Below are 22,880 nucleotides of genomic sequence, written 5' to 3' on the forward strand. Positions count from 1 at the left end.
ACTCTGATGTATGTGGTCCCATGTCTAAATCACTTGGAGGTCATCTATATTATGTTACTTTCATTGATGATCATTCAAGGAAAACTTGGGTTTATTTACTTAAATCCAAGGACGAAGTATTCATAAAATTTCAAGAATTCAAGGCAGAGGTAGAAAATCTTACAGAAAGAAAGATAAAGATTCTAAGGTCAAACAATGGAGGCGAGTATACTTCCAAAGAACTCATTGCTTTCTATAAGGAGGCTGGGATTAAGAGGGAGCTTATAGTTCCATACAATCCCGAGTAGAATGGAGTAGCTGAACGAAAGAATAGAGCTATAGAAAAAAGTGTCAAGGCTATGCTCCATGATCAAGATCTACCGAAATTCCTATGGGGAGAAGCAACGAAGACTGCAATATACATTCAAAATAAAAGTCCTCACAGGTCACTTGGCAATATAACTCCAGAAGAAGTCTTCACTAGGAAGAAACCAAATATTGATCATCTCCAGATATTTGGGTGTCCTGTATATATTCACATTCCCAAGGACAAAAGAAAGAAGCTAGATCCCGCAAGCAAGAAAGGAATATTTGTTGGATATAGCAACTCTTCCAAGGCTTACAGGATCTACATAAAGGAAGGACATCAAATAGAAGTAAGCAAAGATGTAATTTTTTATGAGTATTGCCTTCAAGAAATCCAACGATCTCCCATCCGGTTCTGATGAGGAGGATCTTCCTATGTTTGAGGAAGAAGTTAATAAGGAAGAAGAAGTCTCTCATCATGAAGAAGAAGGTCCTAGTGAACCAATCTCTCTCCCTGAAAGAAGAAAGAGACCTAATTGGTTAACTTCTACACTTCAAGAAGCAGAAGGTCACACCACAAGAGGAAGATTCAGGGAGAGCAAGAAACTGAAAAGATACTCAAGATATGCAGCGTACATGTCGAAGCTCATTGAAGATGAAACTTCCACTTTCGAAGAAGCAGCCAAACACCAAGAATGGAAGAATGAAATGAATGAGAAATACCAATCTATTATGAAGAATGGAGTATGGGAAATTGTCCCAAGACCAGAAAACAAATCAGTGGTAACCTATAAGTGGTTGTATAAGATCATGCATGCTGCAAATGGAAGCATAGATAAATTTAAGGCTAGATCGTGGCTCGAAGCTTCTCTCAAGAAGAAGGCATTGACTATGAAGAGAACTTTTCTCCCACAGCAAGGTATACCGCGATCCGATCTCTGATATCTCTAGCAGCATCAATGGGATGGAAGGTACATCAAATGGAGGTCAAAACAACATTCTTGAATGGTACCATAGATGAAGAAGTCTACATAGAACAACCATTGGGATTCGAAGTAAAGGATAGAGAAACTCATGTATGCAGATTGAAGAAAGCACTTTATGGCCTCAAGCAAGCTCCTAGGGCATGGTATGCTAGAATGGATGCATACTTGCAAAGGTTGGGTTTCAGTGAAAGCACAGCAGATCCCAATATCTACATCAAAGTAGAGAATGATAACCCTGTCATCATTCTTCTATATGTAGATGATCTTCTATTAACTGGTAATGAAGAAAGAATTCAAGAGTGTAAGAAAATGTTGGCAGCTGATTTCAATATGAAGGATCTAGGACTTATGCATTATTATCTGGGACTGGAAGTCTAGCAAGAACCGAATGAAATATTCTTGGGACAAGCAAAGTATGTGATCGAGCTATTGAAAAGGTTTGATATGATGGAATGCAAACCCATGACAACTCTGATGATCACAAACTTGAAAATGTTAAGAAATTCTTAATCCAGTCCAGTGGATCCTACTAAGTACAAACAACTGATTGGCTCCCTGATGTATCTGGTGAATAATCGCGCAGACATGTTTTGCTGAAGTAAAGAGGTCCCTTTCGCCAAATTTACTACCCATGTGTTCATGCTCAGGTGACTAGGAAGGATCTTCACTGCCCATCTCTTTGTGCCTAGGCATTCTTGTACAGTTAGTTATGGTATAAGTTTCTGAATCCAATCCCAAAAAGCTCCCTCTGTCTGTTGTTGTATCAGCTACAATCTTTATTGTGCATCTGGAAACTGTAATAGATATAATTTTCTCTGGAAGAATCACACATGAAGAACTTCGTTCTGAGCGGGTGTCTTTAGATCCTAGATAATTTGCATAATTCATATCAAACATAGTGGCCAGGTTCCCTATAGTCATGTTCTCCATCAGGCTCAAACCAATCTTTATTTGTTTTATTTTTTGTGGCTTGACTATTACACTCATCAAAGTGTAACAGGATTCCAGTAGATCTCTTTTTATGCCTCCCATACCCACAACATTATTCATACCACTTAGGTCCATGCTCGCGAGACCCTGTTGAGGACTACCATTGACAGTCATACCAACACCACTTGTATTGCTCCCACCATTTATGTTCCCTACCCCCATTGATGCAAAAGAATTCATGCCTCCTGAAAGCATCATCTTCCTCTACAAATGTTGTTGTTGGTGTTGTACATTCAGAAAGGGTTGTGAACTCAAAGATTGTTGAGATGAGGGGGGTTGTGGAAAATTCATTTGTTGTTGCACATTCAACTGTGGTTATTCATTTAGCTATTGCTGGGAACTAATTTGTTGTGACTGATTACTTAATTGTTGGTTGAGATAGAGGCTCTATCAAGGTACACCACCCATACCAGATGTTACAATTTTTGGAGGACCCATCCTTGTACTTGCAGCTCTTTGTAAGGAACTCATATTGCCTCTACCTTGACATTGTCTCCTTTTTAAAGGCTAGGGTGGAATCTTTCAACACCAAAACTAATCAGAGGAAAAAGGGATCTTAAAACCCTCAGGGCCTCAGGTCACAAAACAAAAATATCCAACAACCATGATGATAAAAATGACTATCCTCTCTCTTATTTATAGACTCCCTTTGGGGTCTCTTCTCCTTATTTTAATTTGAAGGGTTACAAGTTTCCCTCCACTTAGCCCCATTTCTGGCTTTCTTCACAAGTTTTCCCCCAGTTTACCCAATGTTGCCCCAAAAGCATTAGATAATGGGATTTCCCCTCTATCATTTACTATAGCCTACGGGCTTGGATAGGCTACTTTGTCCTACCTTAGGCAATTAATTAGTAAGGGACATTACATCTATCAGATAGATTTTGAGAGATGCATGGTATGTGGATAGTGGGCATTTTAACATATGACATATGCCCTATAGTTGTTTCTAATCTAAAGAAGTAGGACTCAGGAATACAAGTTGAGATTTGTGAGGATGCTAAGTACCTAATGCATGAGTTGGCACCATTCCCTTCCAATTTGAGTCAAGAAATTCTTTAGATTTTGACAATGTCTTCTAGGTCTCAATAAGAATCTGCTTTCAATTTTGGTCATGAAGGATAAGGGCTTTGTAGTGGAGTCTAGGAATTGACACAACCTCATTAGGCCAAAGGATTCTAGCATACATATAGCTCGAGTATAGGAGTTAGAGAAGGTAATTTGTACAGGTTGTTGTAGCGACCTATCTATAAAATAAATTATATTAATCAATTAATAAAATAATAAAAATAAATTAAAGATGAAGTATTATATTAAAAACAAACAAAAGGATATTAAATCAAAAATCAATATACCTTTAAAAAAAGAAATATATATATATATATATATATATATCACGTGACATGGGAAGGGTGTCACGAGAAGGTGAAGCGGTGGGTTGCAGGTGGAGGGAGCGACCACCACCAAGAAACAGCATATAAGGAGCAAGGAACAATTTTGAGAAGGGGGGAAATAGGAGGAAAAATTGGCACACAGAGTTCATGAGAAACAATTGAGCCTTGCTTGTTCTGAGGTTTCTGGGCACGGGGGAACAGTCTGCTTCAATTGAGAAGCTTACTGGACTGAGTAAGCGAGGTTCTGCTCAGTTTGGCTGGGTGGTTTCGGTCTTTTGGTAACCGAAGCAGGAGCAGTTTGAGGCATCATCAACCGTAGGATTACAAGTAAGTACTCTCATTGGTTCTGTCAGTTAAATTTATAAAACTCAGGAATTTTTATCACAGGCTCATGATGTTTAATTTTAGAAGCCTTTACTGTTTCTGCAATCGCTGTAATATTCTGTTACTGTTTCTGCAATGGTTGTAATATTCTGTTATTTCATCTTCTGTTCACAGGGAATAGTTGTTTAAATTATTCACAGTTCTTACATAACATTGCTTGATCTAAAAACAAAGAATAACGAGTCAAGAGTTAAAAGTCTGTGACTATATATTAGAGAAAAGCCTTCCATTACAAGCATAATGAACTCTGTCTGAAGAAGTAGTGATAGCAAGTGGAAGCATAATGAACTCTGCCTGAAGAAGCAGTGATAGCAAGTGCTCCACTGTTGCAGATGCATCTTCTGACTGAACAAATGCAACTAAAACCCTCTCCATTACTAAATACTTCTATTTTCTGATGACTTAGAAAAGAGTTCTTATCCTGTAAAGGTAACTCTATATCCGAAAAGAAGAAAGGTGATTAGTTTACATGTGCATGCTTTACCCAAGCATGGCTTGGGGCTAAGCAGTACTTTCCTTAAATACTTGACTACCCCATGACGAAATTCTTCAGAAGCCTACCCCAGAGGTTAATTTCCTTATTATCATTGACATCTGATCTATTATCATTGACATCTGATCTATTGTTGTTGATGTACATCGCTGCAGTAGTTACTCTAGATACAGTAAAACATCTTTAGTTACACTATTGCTAATCCAGAAAAGTGCGTCATCCCTTCTTAAGTTATTTATACAATCCATGTCTTTGATTGACCTGCAAACAAAGGTTTCATCTTGTTAAGAAGCTGTAAAAATCTTGAGAGGAAAGCCAGTTTGCATCAAAAAAATAAAAAGAATAATAGACATGTTTATATACATTATAAAATTTTATTTAGAGCTGCTATCAAGCTGAATGAATGATATATATTGCAGCCTAAATAATGGAAACTACATATTTCTAGAGCTAACTTTGGAGCCTCTTGAACTTATACAGTCAATGAACGCAGCAGCTGAGGCCTACTGTGGCCTGGCTCACGCAAAAGAGATAATCCAACGCACAGAGGCTTCCAAATTCTTCGAAAATTAACTCCCTCACCGCATCATGGTTTCAATACCATGCTCGCTTCATCTGCTCTGTTCTGGAAACAAAAGGGATGAACGGCAGGGCCAAAAAAAAAAATCTTATATAACAGCGCTATGCGCTAGCTTCTTCAAGACCAGACGTCAATAGTTGTCCTCACGCCAATCACCTCCGTGAAGTATGCAGGCGTGTTACTGTGAAGACGTGCCAAGGAAATAATTTTATTTTTTTTGGTGTCAAGCGATGAATTAATGTTCAAATTATATCGTGACCATATATTAAACTATACGATATGCCATATATATCAACGCCGTTGTAATGTGATAACTATATGCCACGGGTTCTAACCATATGCCACCGTCAGACTATGGTTCAAACATATATTATGTTAAAACCTTCAGTACCCATCGAATATAAGCCGCGGGGTCCAATGGTATAAAACTTGGTTAAAACCATATGTTATAAATGGTTCATATATATCCGCTAGGCGATTTGTCATAACCATTATATAATGTAATAACCATTACTATAATGTAATTTATTAATTTATTAACTGTTCTTAATATGGGTCATATCAAATATATGATATATATATATATATATATATATATACAGCATACAAAATACAGGAGCGTATGCAATATATTAACCATATCCATAATATCGGCGACAGACAAGGCACACCTGGTAGAGCTTGAGAATCAGAAACAAAAAATCCTTAAGGAGAGGGAAGAATCTACTCGTCTTCGCAGTAGAGCAATCTGGCTTAAGGCTGGGGATGACAATTCTCGCTTCTTTCATAATTATGCAAAAGGCAGGAAAGTCAGTAACACCATCTGGAATCTTCCTATGCCTGAGGGTGGTGTGGCAGACACCTTCAATAAACTATCACTGTTGGGAACTGCTCATTTCAGGAATCTATACAACAACCCCCGGGCTCCAACCTTGCTGATATCATCAACATTGCTGGTCATTTTCCCCGGTTTGTCAATGCTGAGGAAGCTGAAAATCTATTTGATCCTGTATCCCCGGAGGAGCTCGAAGCCACTATCAAGTGGTTCAAAAAGGAGCGCAGCCCTGGTCCGGATGGATGGACCATCGAGTTCTACATAACTTTCTATGAGATGATCAAGATGGACCTCCTTCGGGTGGTAGAGGAGTGCAGAATGACGGGCTCCATGTATAATGCCATCAACTCCACCTTCATAGCCCTGATTCCTAAGACAGACTCTCCCTCCTCATTTGATGAGTACCGCCCTATCTCCCTCTGCAATGTCCTATATAAGATTATCTCCAAAATCATTGCAAACCGCATGCGCCCCATCCTTTCCCGACACATTGCCCCTCAACAATTCGCCTTCTTGGAGAATCGTCAGATACATGAAGCCATTGGGGTAGCTCAGGAAGCTTTCCATTCCATTTGGACTAAACAGCAAAAAGCTATCATCCTAAAAATTGATTTGGCAAAAGCTTTCGATAGGGTCAGCTGGTTATACATCAAAATGCTCCTCATTCATTTGGGTTTCCCTCATCAGTTCATTACCTGGATTATGGCTTGTATCTCCACCCCATCCTTCAGTGTGCTGATTAATGGGTCGGCCACTCCCTTCTTCCACTCTGAACGAGGCCTTCGTCAGGGATGTCCCCTATCTCCTCTCCTTTTTCTTATTGTCATGGACAGTCTCAGCCGCCTCATAGAATCTGCCAAGAGGAATGGAGACTTCAGCGGCCTCAAAATATCCGATGATTGGTTCCTCACACATCTACTTTTCGTGGATGATGTCATGATCTTTTTAAATGGTAGTATCCGGGACTCGCTCTCATTCTCAAAGATCATCACTCTCTTTTCATCTGCCACTGGGATGCTGGCAAACCACTCAAAATCTTCTATCATCCTTGCCAGAACTTCAGTAAATGAATCTCAACTGGCTCGACAGCTATTTCCATATGGCATTCACTCCCTTGATCAGGGTCTAAAGTATCTGGGATTTTGGATCAAACCTATCAGCCCCAAAACAGCGGATTGGATCTGGCTGGTTGCCAAGCTGGAAAAGAGGCTAAACATTTGGAGCCACCGTTATCTCTCTCGAGCAGGAAGGCTGGTCCTGATAAAGGCGGTTTTAGAAGCAACTCCGGTCTTCTGGATGGCCTTGGCATGGATCCCCCGCAGCATTCTATCCAGATTACAGCAAACATGCAATAGATATCTATGGAATGGGGCAACTGAGAAGCGCATATTTGCATGGATTGGATGGAAAAGGATCGCCATTCCCAAGAAATGGGGAGGATGGGGTCTCAAGGATCTCCCATCTTTTGCTCAGGCTTTGGCTGCAAAGATGGGATGGACTCTCATCACAGGAGAAAATCTGTGGACTCACATGGTATACCATAAATACATATGGCCACTACAGATCATGGAGTGGATTCGACTCCCCTCTTGGCCAAAATCGGGGATCTCCTCCGTCTGGAAAGCACTTTTACATGCTATTCCTCTCATCCGGGATAATTTGACATGGAGGATCAATGATGGCACACAGGTCAGGGTTGGGCTGGATCCCTGGAATGATAGTGGGGGCAGACACATCCTCCCGGAAGCGCTCATACAGCACCTTCGCACTCAAGGGATCTCATACATTGCTGACATTGCAGACCAGCAAAATTCCACTATTTTTGAACAGTGTTGGAGATCCGCGGAACAAATCAACATTCCACCACAGTGGCACCAAAATTGGAGAACATACACTACTGCTCTTTCAGAAGCTCACATCAGAATCAAACAGGGTCCGGACGAGCTCATTTGGTACCCATCCAAGCATGGTTCCTATACTCCAAAAGATGGATACCTCTCTCTTATCTCTCACAAGATTCCGGATCACATCCCCTTTTGGTGGAATTCCATCTGGAAGCTCACGGCCCCTCCTAGACAAAAGTTATTTTTCTGGTGCATTCTGAAAGGAATTGTACCCACGGGTGAATATCTCATGCGCCGTGCTGTACATGGGCCATCCTGGTGCATCATTTGCAAACAGGCAGCTGAATCCAGCGTACATCTCTTCCTTAGCTGCCCTATCCTGATGCACATTTGGCAGTCCATTTCCACGAACATTCAATACACAGGAAGATGGGAGGGTGCGGATATAAATCTCGTATGGGAACACTGGTTCAACCAGCACCGCAACTCAAAACTACAGAGTCTGCCAATCATCATCTGCTGGTACTATTGGCTTGCCCGGAACCGCTTGACGTTTGAAGACAAAGTAATAATCTGGCCTCAGCTCACTGCTAAGATTATTGCTGCTTACAACGAAACCCCCGATCCGGCGCAGCCTAAGACCCGTCGACCGCATGATCCGCCCCATATTGATCAAAATCAGCCATGGGCTTTTTTCGATGGTGCCGCCCAGTGACAAGGCTGTGGGGGTGGTTTTCTCCTCTATAAAAATGCACAGCATATCTTCAAAGCTAAGCTTGGTCTTGGTGCTGGTTCAAATAATTTTGCAGAGCTCATCACCCTTCGCCATCTTCTTCATTTTGCATTGAATCATGACTGCTTGCATCTGAACATATATGGAGACTCAAAGATAATCATTGATTGGTTCAATAATATTACCACATGTCATACACACTCACTCAGCAGTATATTGGATGAAATTTATATTTTGAAGGCACAATTTACTGACATATCATGCCATCACATTTACAGGGATCATAACAACTGTGCCGACCAACTTTCCAAGGAGGCCACGGCATTTCCCAGAGGAGAGTGGATGATACACGAGCAGCGGGGTGACAATGCTTATCAGTACTACCACCGCCCATACATAGACGCACAGTATCACAGGGCAGAAAGCCCATGAATCACATGTTCTTTGATCTGATTTATAATTTTGAACTGATTGTATATAGCTGATAAGGAACTCTACTGATAGCCCTGCGTGGCAACATATATATGACTACACAGAACATCCTAGAGATGTAATTTTTGCTCTTTTTGAAAATGCACAGCAAGCTACTGATACTGCTATTGAGAAAATATGCAGCATATGCTATCCGCATCTACAACATGTAATTTTTTCCAACTAATGAAAAGATTACGATTTTTCCAGGGGAAAAAAATTAACCATATCCATATTTAATTATTTCCAAAACACAGGAGCGTATGCAATGTAATTATTTAATGTATGTCATAAACCGCTAGATAACACCATAGCCGAAACCATATTATATGGTTATTCAATTTAAATATATGCGATATATTCAACCATATAATGTTGGAGCGTCAGGTGGGGAATTCGACCCATTAACTTCCGAAAAATATAAGACTTCACCACATATGGAATTTCCATTGCGCCATATACTTTCGGACCAGAGCGTCGGGTGGGGTTTCGATCAGCTAACCTCCCCATTACTATGCCGTTATATATATATCATAATATATATGACGTAATATCAATGCCGTAATAGCTCATAAATTTTGTATCAAATTATACTTAATTTAATATATGATGCATCATATTCATGCACTCGGTGAGGACTAAGCGAATTAAATTTTAATGCTTTAAATGATATATAATTATTTTAAGATTATTTATTAAAAATAATATATATATATAGAAGATAGACTCAGTTGGCCCACTAAATAATAAAATGATTATATTCGAATACTCAGTATTCTCTTAGTTTAACTTTAATGATTATTTTAAAAATATTAAAAGTACATGTATATTAAAATATTTAATCATCAGCTTTGGAAACGATATGCGAGTTAGTGGAGAATGTTTACTAAGAGAATGAATGTTATGAAAGAAACTTAGAAAAATTTGCGTTATATATCAAGGCTTATAAAGACTCATGCATTAAAATAATTATTATTACGCATTAGGATAGGATTCCCTGCATTAAGACAAGGAGGTTGCAAGACCACCCTCCTTGACCTCGGTACCAGTAAGATCTGCCTAGCGAGTAAAAAAAATAGCAAAAAAAAACTATACCGGTTTATAAATGTGAAGTTGCAAAAACTATATGTTAAATCCAAATATATACCTCAAATTTTTACAAATTTTATTATGTATACAGGAAACATTACAATGGTAAGGACATATGAGCGACGACAACGTGATCGGGCAACATCACCGTCATTAATGCCACCACCATCGTCATCATCATCTCCATCACCACCACCATCATCGCCTCCATCGAGACCATCATCAACACCGATCGCTCCAGTACCAAAGTTGACTGTGATAATGAACTCATTGGAAGCCTTATTGGAAACATTAAAAGGGTCAACAATGGCTAAGACCAAAGAAGAACCTCAACCCTTAGCAACCAATTCAGCGGAACCAAAGAATTTTGAGTATAAAACATCAAAAGAAGATATTTCTAGGGAGCTACAGAAAATTAAACTCCCAGAATTTTCAGTAGGGCGAGCTGGAGAGCATGCTGAGGCATGGTTAGAAGGAATGAACAGATGTTTTAAATTAAGAGAATGCTCTTCTTCTGCAAAAACAAAAATTGTTGTATTTCAATTAAAGGAAAGTGCCTTGATTTGGTGGGGAAATTTGGAAAAACAACTACACCTCACAACAGATAATGTCCCTTGGGAATTGTTCGAGGAAAGATTCTGTGCGAAGTATTTACCTCCATATTTTCAAGAACAACAAGCCAGAGCCTTTCATACATTAGTTCAAGGTAATAAAACAATGGAGGAATATGAGATAAGGTTTATGGAGCTTGTGAAATACATTCACTACTTAGATTCTAATGAACGTCAGGTTGAACGCTTCATATTTGGGTTAAATCCTCACATCAGGGCCTTGGTGAGGGTGTGGAAACCATCATTAGTAGCTGAGGCGGTAGAATGTGGCCGTTATGCAGAAAAACATCTAGGAATCAAAAAGGATGTCGGGCCAGCAGAATCTTTACAATCAAGGTTTTCAGGAAAAACTCTCCGAAATTTCTTCAGGGGAGGTAGCTCAAGACCACCTTATGGTAATAGATTTACTCCAAGAAATATAGGAACAAGAGCTCCCATGGCAGTTAATACTATAGTCGCTTAATCATCAAACACAAGTCCATGGAAATCCCATGGAACTGCTAATAGAGGAAGAAACTCAAGAGGAGGCAGCATGAGAGGACGAAGCTCTTTATCCAGAAATTCACAGTATGATTCAAGACGACTGACCCAGGTAAACTATTGGGGATGTGGAGGACCGCATTTTCAACGTGATTGTCCAGAAACTTCATCAAATATATTGCATAGGACTGGAAAGGAACCAATACCAAATACCCAAGGCAATCATAGAATTCATGCTTTAGTCAACAACAATCAAGCAGCACATCAATCCACTGTAGTGGAATCTTCAGGTATTATTAATAGTATAAAACTCAAAATCTTATTTGATACTGGTGCCACAGATAGTTTTATTTCGCCATATGCATTAAACAAAAGTGGGTTGGCAGCTCACAAACAAAATGAATCCAGACAGGTAGAAATGGCCTCAGAGGAACTCCAATCCATAGACTTAAGTGTGGACCAATGCAAAATTGACCTAGGGGTCTATTTGACTAAATTGAAAGTTTATGTCACAACCTTAGAGACTTATGATCTTGTCATAGGTATGGATTGGCTAGAAGCTCATCAAGCTTGGGTAGATTGTTATGGGAAAAGAATTCTAGGTATAAATGATGAAGGAGAAGCGATCCAAATTCAAGGTATCAAGAGAAAAGTATCTTTACGCTACATATCAACAATGAAAATGAAGCGTTGCTTAAGAAAAGGTTGCCAAGCATATGTAATTCAATAAGTAAGTAAAGAAAAAGGACCATCCTTAGAACAATATCCGGTGTTAGCCGAATTTCCGGATGTATTTCCAAAGGAACTACTGGGATTACCCCCTGAAAGAGAGTTAGATCTCACAATAGAATTGAAACCTGGTACTCAGCCAATCTTTAAAACACCTTATAGAATGACAACTCCAGAACTTCAAGAATTACAAATTCAATTGAAGGAACTATTGGATATAGGACATATTCGACCCAATATATCACCTTGGGGTGCTCCTGTAATTTTTGTCAAGAAGAAAGATGGACCCTTAAGATTATGCATAGATTATCGGGACTTAAGTCGAGCTACAGTAAAGAATCGTTATCATATGCCTCGAATTGATGACCTCTTCGATCAAATGAAAGGAGCTGTTGTCTTTTCAAAAATTGATATTCGATTAGGCTATCATCAGCTAAGGATTTCTGAAAGCGATATTTCTAAGACTGCATTCCGGACACGCTTTGGACATTATGAATTTACTGTAGTACCATTTGGATTAACTAATGCACCAACAGTATTCATGAATCTTATGAACAGTGTTTTCCGCAAGTATCTTGATCAATTTATACAAGTCTTTTTATATCACATACTCATCTATTCCAAGAATGAGGAAGAGCATGAAAACCATTTACGGATAGTATTATCCTGTCTCAGAGAACACCAGTTATACGGAAAGTTACCCAAGTGCTCGTTCTTTCAGAAATAAAATAAAATAAAATAAAATAAAATTTTCATTACTTAGGTCATATCATATTCGGTGAAGGGATCTCAGTAGACCCTAAGAAAGTAAAAGCAATCATGGAATGGCCAATACCGAAAAAAGGCACATGAAGTACGAAGCTTTATGGGTTTAGCCGGTTACTACCGAAGATTTGTGAAAAGATTCTCCAAAATTGCAAAGCCGATTACAACCCTTCAGCGTAAAGGTGTTATGAATGGGCTGAGAAATGTAATAAAGCATTCTCTGAACTCAAAAGACTACTGACCAGTGCACCAATCTTAAGAGTCCCTGATATGAACAAAGATTTTATGGTATGTACTGACGCATCCAAACATGGGTTTGGTGCAGTATTAATGTAGGATAGAGGAGTAATAGCGTATGTCTCAAGAAAGTTAAAGCCTCATGAAGAACTCTATGCTACTCATGATTTAGAATTAGTCGTTGTAGTACTAGCTTTAAAGATTTGGAGACACTATCTAGTGGGGCGAAGTTTTACGCTTAAAAGTGATCATCAAAATCTACAATATTTGTTCACCCAAAGAGACTTGAATGTTAGACAAAAATGATGGAGAGAATTCCTAAGTGAATATGACTTTGGAATATCATATATAAAAGGAAAAGAAAATGTAGTGGCAGATGCTTTAAGCAGAAGACCACGGATATTCTCCCTCATACCTGTCAAAGTAGACTTAAGGCAACGAGTGCTAGAACATCTCATAAAAGATAGATGGTATTTAAAGGTAAGATCTAGTCTTGATAATAAAAAGCCAAAAGAATCTAAGTTTGAAGAATATGAACTAGAAAATGATGGAATCTTACGATTTCATGGAAGGATGTATATTCCTGATAATAGGGATCTTCGAGACACCATCCTTAAGGAAGCCCACAAAGCAGTATATTGTGCACATCCTGGAGTAAAGAAAATGTATTCGGATACCAAGAACCTCTTCTTCTAGTCAAGCATGAAACGTGATATCGTTCAATTCATTGCAAGATGTTTGGAATGTCAACAAGTAAAAACAAATCATTGTCATCCAGGGGGTCTTTTACAACCTCACGACATTCCTATGACCAAATGGGAGATCATTTCTATGGATTTTATCACTGGCCTACCCTTTACTTCTCAAAGACATAATGCTATTCTGGTGGTAATGGATAAATTAACGAAAAGTGCCCATTTCATTCCCGTAAGAGATACTTACGAAGTTGCTGACGTAGCTCGAGTATTCATAAATGAAATTATCAGATTTCATAGAGTACCTAAGAAGATCATATCAGATAGAGACTCTCGATTCACTTTAAGATTTTGGACTTGCATGCAGTCAGCCTTAAGAACCCAACTAAATTTGAGTACAACTTATCATCTTGAAACTGATGGGAAAACAAAAAGGGTAAATCAAGTACTTGAAGATATGTTGAGGATGTATGTTATGGATCAGCAATCACACTAGGAAAAGTACTTATCCTTAGTCGAATTTGCATACAATAACAGTTACCACAGCTTAATCAGAATGCCTCCATTTGAAACATTATATGGCAGACCTTGTAGAACACCATTAAGTTGGGACAAATTAGAAGATCGGGTGATAATAGGACCAGAATTAATACAAGAAATGGAGGAGCAAGTAAAACAAATTAGACAGTGATTAAAGGAAGCACAGGATAGACAAAAGAGTTATGCTGATGTTTATAGAACTGATAGGAAGTATGAGGTACAGGGTTAGGTTTTCATCCGCATCAAACCGAATAAAAGTACTATTCGATTCGAAAAAGGGACAAAGTTATTACCCCGATTTATTGGACCATTTAAAGTCATGGAAAGAGTTGGGCCTGTCGCCTATCGTCTTGCACTGCCACCTCACTTGCATAAAGTTCATAATGTATTTCATGTATCTGTGTTAAGGCATTACATAGCTGACCGATCTCATAACCCTCAATGGAAGGCACTGCAGGTATCGGACGAAGGAACCATATCGGTCGAACCATTACGTATACTGGAATGTAGAGTTCGACAACTCAGGAATCGTCTGGTAGACCAAGTTAAAATCCAATGGGACAAGTATAGTCCTGGATCAGCCACTTGGGAAGATACGGAGATCATATGTCAAAAATACCCAACTTGTGTCAATTTTGAAGAACTTTAAACCATGTTTTGTATATATTTACTTTATTTTAAATCAAAAACTCAGAACCATTTTGAAATGATCATATATAAACGTGAATTTTTATGACATAATATCTATTTAATTATGCTAGTACATGAATACCAAGACAGAATATGTTATTGATCTTACTAAATTATAGTTATCAAAGTAAAGTTTAAATATTTGAGTAATTTTGCTTCTGATGGGAATTAAGATATTATAATTTTATTTCATTTATGCATATCAATATGATTGATGAGATAGAGATCAAAGAATGATTACATTTTAAATATGAAAGTTAATGACATGAATAGAATATGGCAAATATGTTATACTGTAATTGACATGTATGAATTATACATCAGCTATTTGATTTGGATATGTTAATGCACATTTTATAAATGCATGGATAAGTGTTTATGATTGTAGATAATATCTGTTACCAAAATGACCACATGATGGCGGAAACTTCAGAACAATTAAGGCTCAAAGAGATTCCATGATAGGGTATTAAACCTGATTCTACTGGGAGGGGTGGAGGTGTTGCCCACCATTTATCCTCTGAATCCTGGAGTCATGGGAGGACTGTGCGAGTCACGCTCCCCTAGACGTGTGATGATGACTGTCGAATGCCTACTAAGGATCAGGTCGGTATAGCTGACGCTGTCATCATTGGAATTTATAAATGGTTAGGCCAGTATAACTGATGCCATGGCATACTCCAGTAGAGGACGGATAGGATGGGAGCGGAAGAGATTAGGAAGGATAGGATGATTTTCTAATATCTAGGGAACCTGATGAAGTAAAACATGATCATTAAAGTTATAAATCTAAAGCATGTAAAACACCAATTTTATAGTGCCCTCACATTAAGTAAGAATTTAACCTCAATACACAATTCTAAGAAGAATGTACTAACTTCGGGACGAAGTTTTCTGAAGGGGGAGTGTATGTAACGACCTATCTATAAAATAAATAAAAATAAACTATATTAATATTAATAAATTATATTAATTAGTGAATAAAATAATAAAAATAAATTAAAGATAAAGTATTATATTAAAAACAAACAAAAGGATATTAAATCAAAAATCAATATACCTTTAAAAATATATATATATATATCACGTGACATGGGAAGGGTGTCACGAGAAGGTGAAGCGGAATATTTATATCACGTGACATGGGAGGGGTGTCACAAGAAGGTGAAGCGGTGGGTTGCAAGTGGAGGGAGCGACCACCGCCAAGAAAGAGCATACAAGGAGCAGGGAACAATTTTGAGAAGGGAGGAAACAGGAGGAAAAATTGGAACACAGAGTTCATGAGAAACAATTGAGCCTTGCTTGTTCTGAGGTTTTTGGGCACGGGGGAACAGTCTGCTTCAACTGAGAAGCTTACTGGACTGAGTAAGCGAGGTTCTACTCAATTTGGCTAGGTGGTTTCGGCCTTTTGGTAACCGAAGCATGAGCAGTTTGAGGCATCATCAACCGTAGGATTACAGGTAAGTACTCTCATTGGTTCTGTCAATTAAATTTATAAAACTCGGAAAAATTTTATCACAAGCTCATGATGTTTAATTTTAGAAGCCTTTACTGTTTCTGCAATGGATGTAATATTCTGTTATTTCATATTTTGTTCACAGGGAATAGTTGTTTAAATTATTCACAGTGCTTACAATTGTCAAGTGAATTTGTTTAAGCCCTGGTGCATAACAATGCCAACCTCTACATGTTGTGGCACAAGAGGATGGGGCACCTGCATCACAAAATGTTCCCTATTCTAAGGGAGATGGTCACAAGTCTTCTAAAGTTTAGTATTGAGCAGCATGGTGTATGTAGAGGGTGCACTCTTGGCAAGCACACCAAGGTTGTTTTCCCAAGCAACAAGTATAGGTCTAAGGAGATTCTAGACTTAGTGACAAAGGATGAGGAGCAAGAAGCTCTAAAGGTTGAGACATGATCAGTAATGAATTCCAAGGCAGTACAACAGCATTTAGATGAAGAGGTGGAGACAAGAGCCCCTTTTACTTTTGTGATGAGGCCTTGATGGTTCACATAGACAATGAAGGGCACAATGGATTATGGTCTGAGATTATCTTGGAGAATGTCAAGTGGCAAGCAAAGCAGCAAACAAGAAGAGCACCTCAAAGTGCTACTTTAGCTTGGAATTAGTGATGGTATCATGGTTCAACAAGAAGCAAACTTCCATGGCACTTAGCTCAGGAAAGAGAAGAGATTGCTACATACGAGATAGGATTCAAATAGGAGCAATGAAGCTCCAGCATATTCCCACAGATCAGTTGTTAGCTAATATTTTGAGCAACCTTTGGAAAAAGGGAATTTTGAGGCTTTAAAAATAGACTTCGATTGGTGGAGAATTCCTTCCTTGCTAAGATGAAGTGTTGAGAATTATAGCTCGAACAAGAAATTACAAATAGATTCATTGTGAATTTGTAATTCACTTTAGTAAAAAGGTGAAAGTCTTATATTTAGCACTTGAGTCTATAATGTATCCCATGCATGACTTAGACTAGGAGAAATCTTAAAAATAGATTCTCTACCAAAAGTATAAAGGCAGGGAGAGGTAGAGGATTTCAACACAGAGGGGCAGTTGAGCAACTAAGACACAGAGAAAGGAGAGAGCACCAAGAAATTATGTATAGGTGTATGGAACAGATCTGTACAATTGTGCAAACATTTGTACGATTGTACCAATAACACTGTATGCTAAAATTGGTAACTAGGGCCACACTCCATGTGGGTCATCTTATTTATGGCAGCTGATATTTTTTTTGGATCCCTCTCATCGAGAGGTGTACGATTGATCTAAAGATCATCTGATTCCAATAAGTATTCATGGAGTTATGAATTTATTTGCATTATAAGACAATTCGTCAAGGTTGGCTAGCAACCAAATAAACCCCACATATGCTCAACGTTTTAGTATAAACAGAGGTGGCCTTCAAGTCATTTCAACACACTTGGGATCTCTTCCTCTCTCTACTTGTCTTTGGGTTTTAGTAGAAGGAGAGATCCTAAGGAATAACGTTGCCCTGATCCAGAGGGCAGAAAGCCAGAACTGTCGGAAAAGCCAGAAATGCTGGAAAAGTCGAAACTGCCAGAAAAGCCGGAAAAGTCGGAACTGTCAGAAAAGTCGGAACTGCCGGAAAAGACGGAAAAGCTGAAACTGCCGGAAACGCCGGAAATGTCGAAAAAGCTGGAACTATCGGAAAAGCCGGAACTGCCGAGAACAACCGAAACTGCCAGAATTGCCGAGAACTGCCGGGAACAGCCAAAACTGTCGGAAACTGCCGAAACAGTTGGAGCATCTGTCTCCGAAGGAGAGCAGCATGCAAGGGACAGCTAACTAACATTGGGACAGTTGTATGGTACTTAGCAGCAAATACACCAAGCATGCAATGTTATAGCTAGCATGCAAGGAACAAATAGCATGCAACAACAAGCATGCTAAGGACAACAAGCATGCTAGGGACAACAAGCAAGCAAGGTGCAGCCAACACATAGGTCAGGATGGCAACATGGTGCAGCAATGGCACATAATGCAGTACAGTGATGGGTACAGTCATGATTAATTAAGCGTGATGAGATGCAGCATAGTGATGATGGGTGCAGCGCGGTCAGGTGCAGCATGATGACGAAATGCAGCACAACAATAGGTGAAGGAGTCACCTTGGAGAATTAGTTGAAGCAGCATGTCCTCAACTGATCTCATGTATCATCTTCTTAGAGATGATCTATGCTCTTATCTAGATAAGTCAAAGTGTTGACTTCTGTTGTAAACGTATTATCTCTCTCTCTCTCTCCACTGAACTATTGAAGAACATATAAGAAGAATTGATCAAGGGTTTCCCCACATTGGGGTTTGTCCCTGGCTAGCGCCACATCTTGTGTCCTCTTGTCTTGGCTTGTCTTCTGCGATTTATGTTTATGTTCTATCTGCAGTTTACTTTAATGCTGATGTGATTGCTAATCTGGAAAGATATGGAGCTAACTGTGAAAATTGAAATAAATTGCTCTAAGCATAGAACATACCTAAAATTAACACTGTAACAGTTTTCCGTTATTTTTTGTATTTTCCAGCAAGCTGTACTTTCTCAAGCAAGTTGTATAAGCTCAATTTAGGGTGTTTTTTGGTATATATGTAATGTTGTTTTCTAGACAGCGTGTAAGGTTTCCTTGTAAAATTTTCAAAAAAATGCATAGCTGATTTGAAGGAGTAATTACTTGTGTGTGTGAGAAATTAATTTTTATGCTTCCACTGTTCATTTTCTATCTATTGTGCGACTGATGATATGGTATAAAATTTAATTTCAACATCAATTACATTCACCAATCTACTTGTTTGACTGAGATCATAAAAACATTAGGCACCTAGCGCTTAATATTTAATGAAAGTTATCACTAAGATTAAAGTTGTGTATATGGTATAAGTTAGAGTGGAAAATTTATGAATGACATGCATAATGGTAGGTTTTTCATATTAGAGTACCTAAATCATAGATTGTGTCTCAATTATATAACATCTTGAATCTCATACTAATGCAAGTAACGTCTTTCAAAACATATAGATGAAGCATAGGCATATACGTTGTTTTCATCTATATATCATCCATACCTTTGTTTTCCAACCATCTACCAAAAAAACATCCAGAGAGTACCCATCATTTGTGTTGAACACATGTGCTTCACGAATATTCAACCCTACATCTCCAAGCAAAGTAGATAGCTACAAAAACATCACCAAACTTAATTAGTAAATATACCAACAAAAGGTAATTGAAAGAAAAGGATTCAAAAATAAAAAATAAAAATCATTTCTATCCATCTTTAAACATTTTTTTTGAACTTGAATAATCTAATAGTTGTAAATTACAAAAATTTCAATGAGGTTGAGGAGATAAGACATGCATAATTTGATACAATACTTAGAGACTAAGACGATGCTTTACATTAATAACAATTGCATTAAATTGCATACCAAAATTCTAAGTATATTATTCTCATTCAAGCCAGTCACCATAACTATATGGAGCTCGATATAAACCATTTACACTCTTTGTGAATTATAAACCATTATCTTCATCCTTAAGGATTGCTTTGCATTTTATAAAGAGGTGACATAACTAAATGGATAGGCAAGTTTAAAACACCCTATACAAGGAAAGTTCTACTTCTTTTCATTATCAAGGATGTTGCAAGTAGGATGGGCACATGGACAAGACAGTGAACACACAGAAATATGTTCAACCATGCTTTGGCAGAATCATTCTCCAATACATGGACGGAAAGCTTGGTAGTTACTCTACATAAGGGTATCCAAGTAAAATCAGGTAAGAATCATCTACACATGAACTAATCTAGGTGAAACCCAGTGGACTGAATAATTTTTGGAGCAATCCAAGTAAACACCCAATATGTAATTGATTCATGTTGCACCTAAAGACTATGTTCATCCTCGATGAACCAAGATGAAGCGGTAGTGTGTGGTAGTTTAGCTAGGTATTCCAAGACTAAATGATAAGGAACTGATGGCTTTTGTAGGGAAGCAACAAACTTCAAAGCTCAAGGATAGTTCTCAGCGTAATAGAGTAGCTACAAAACTTTCATCAAATTTCTAATATACTAGCAAGAGTTGCAAAATGTTTCAATAGGTGTTGTGCATACACATTCAAGCATATATTTATCATGAAAAATCAAACACAAAGAAAACCAAGATACATGAGAGAGTTCTCCATATTGCATCACATTATTGAGAAAGCGAAAGCATTCTTATAAAGGGTTACAAGCTAGTCATGTCAATCCACCTTATGAATGTGGGATAGACTAAGAAAAAAACTAAAGTTAAATAAAGCATAAAAACATCAAGTAACCTAAATTGAAATGACTTTATTATTTCCTATGTCTAGTATCTAGTTGACCATTATAATCTGGCATTTACTTTAACACCGTTCCTCAATGGTTAATCTACTAACTACACCAATCTTAGCCCCAAATTTTACACATTTTTTGCGACCCAATGACTTTGTAAAAATGTATATAGTTTGGTCCTCTATGGGGCAGTATCGTATCTCAATAGATCCATCCTCTACAAGTTGTCTAATGAAGTGGAAATGTATCTCAACATGTTTGGGACACTCATGGAAAACTAAATTATTGGCTAGTTTAAACACCCCTTTATTGTCACAAAGTAGAGATGTTGGCTCTGTATTTATCTTCCTTGGATAGCCAACCAACTAGTAAGCCCTATTGATCAGCACATGACATGATGTCATAGATCCTCCACTTTTTGCTCCAATCAAATTTCTCTCTCCCATCTGGCACTCCCTCTTGAAGGAAGGTGGGTCATCCATCGGCAGGTACTTAAACAATTTTGTAATCATGCACTTTCACTTAATGTTTCGGGCATATTACTATGAATCAAGAGATGATCCGAATGACTAACCGATCTTTGATTGTATTCTTGTTCCCTCACTTCACCTAGGAGGTTAGTCTTTGACTCTAGTCCAATGGGACCTCCTATGAGGCCTTAGGGTTCTAGGAAGGACACTATTGGGGAGGCTTTGATTAAAGGAGTGTGTCCATGGTATCCCACACTTACTACTTTCCATCTTTCCCATTTTTCCATCTCCATTCTTTGGGTTGGTGGTCATTGGTCATGGGGATTGGCACCCTCTCATCTGAATCCCCATCCTTGACTCTGGGTTGGAAAACTTTACCTTGGAGGTTGATGGAGCTAAAAGAAAGTTAAAAGCAAAAGAAAGACACAATGAAAGAAAAAGATAAAATGCAAAAGACGGTTGGGACATTTGATTAGTGCGTGGCTTTAACCCCCTCATTAGCCATACCCGGTTTTTTGAGCACATGATGCCCCATGTATAAAAAGGAAACCTTGTATTTTCCCAACTCTAATGAGCAATAAACAACCTCGTCATTAAGGGGTATTAAATGCCAAATCCAAACAAAGCAAGCTTAGGCTTCTCAACTATGCACCCAAATCAAAGCATTATCATAAAAAAGTAAAATGTGCACTAGACAGGTGGAAAAAACATGCTAAGGAAAGGGTCACTCATGCCTCCACAATTGCTCCCTACTTTCATCTATACACTCAAGATGTTGGACCACCATTAATTGGTCACTTGGCTATGGCACCCTGCCCTGAAGTCATGCCAACTTTGTTGCCACCATCTACACACACACACTTATGGATAAATCGGCTAACTTGGGACCTGTCACTTCCCCTTGGGAGTTGTTAACACCTACTAGGGTTATCCATCTAGTCATCCATAAAATAAGGAGGGAACATTTATACAGGACTCAATCTAGTTAGATATTTGAAGGTGGTCTTTGTGTCAAGTATTATTGTGTCCCTAACATTAAGTATGGTCTACTATGATGCATCCATGGTTTTTGTACCTAATGATTGTTGATTTTCACTTGATCTTGAGAGGGTTTTGTTAGGTGGTTCTCATCACAAAAGCAAAGGATTCTTGAGGTGATTGCCCCACTTTCTTAGCAGAGCAGTAGAGGTTGTGTTATCCATTGCAGAGAGCAAGGTTGACCTTGTTGATGCACTGTTTCCTATCCAAAGCAGAGCGTTGGGCTAATTCATGACCCCACATGATGCTTGGCACCCCAAGGGGCCCCCAATTGTTGAAACACTGACCCATGAAGCTTGGTATTGGAGATATTGATGATGTGCCCAGTGGACCCAAGATGCCCCCATTCTGGCCTTAACACTATTTCATGGTCACCACTTGTTCTGGAACCCGGATGATGATGGTCATCCTTGGCATGACAGGGTAGGGCTTGCACATTACATTGGAGCGCCAATGCTTGTGTTAGAGACTGCCATGTCACCCCTCTTGCTCCTTTGACAGTGACATAAGGCATCAAGGACATGATGTGTTGGCATTGAGGCACTTTGGAGGCTTGCACATGATCTTTGAGATCCATCTTGGAGTCTGGAGCAATCATTAGCCCATATCACACCTTTTTATGGCTTCTAGAGCTCATTTCGAGGATGATGTCATGCTTGAGGAGAATTTCCTCCCATATGTGTGGCATGTTACCACT

General features: G+C 38.6%; 1 protein-coding gene across 2 annotated transcripts in view; it reads right to left on the bottom strand.

Moving 5' to 3' along the window:
- LOC149220199 (serine/threonine-protein kinase STY46-like) overlaps positions 1–22,880 on the bottom strand; it is a 432,848-nt gene that overhangs the window by 305,795 nt on the left and 104,173 nt on the right. For both annotated transcript variants that reach the window (XM_089384695.1, XM_089384696.1), the window contains exon 6: positions 19,423–19,533. In XM_089384695.1, coding sequence (XP_089240821.1) covers positions 19,423–19,533 — 111 coding nt within the window. The remainder of the gene's footprint in view (positions 1–19,422; positions 19,534–22,880) is intronic.

Source organism: Pinus tabuliformis, chromosome Q (assembly GCF_031772625.1).
Source record: "Pinus tabuliformis cultivar Carrire ecotype Pingquan chromosome Q, CPIR1, whole genome shotgun sequence".
NCBI lineage: Eukaryota > Viridiplantae > Streptophyta > Pinopsida > Pinales > Pinaceae > Pinus > Pinus tabuliformis.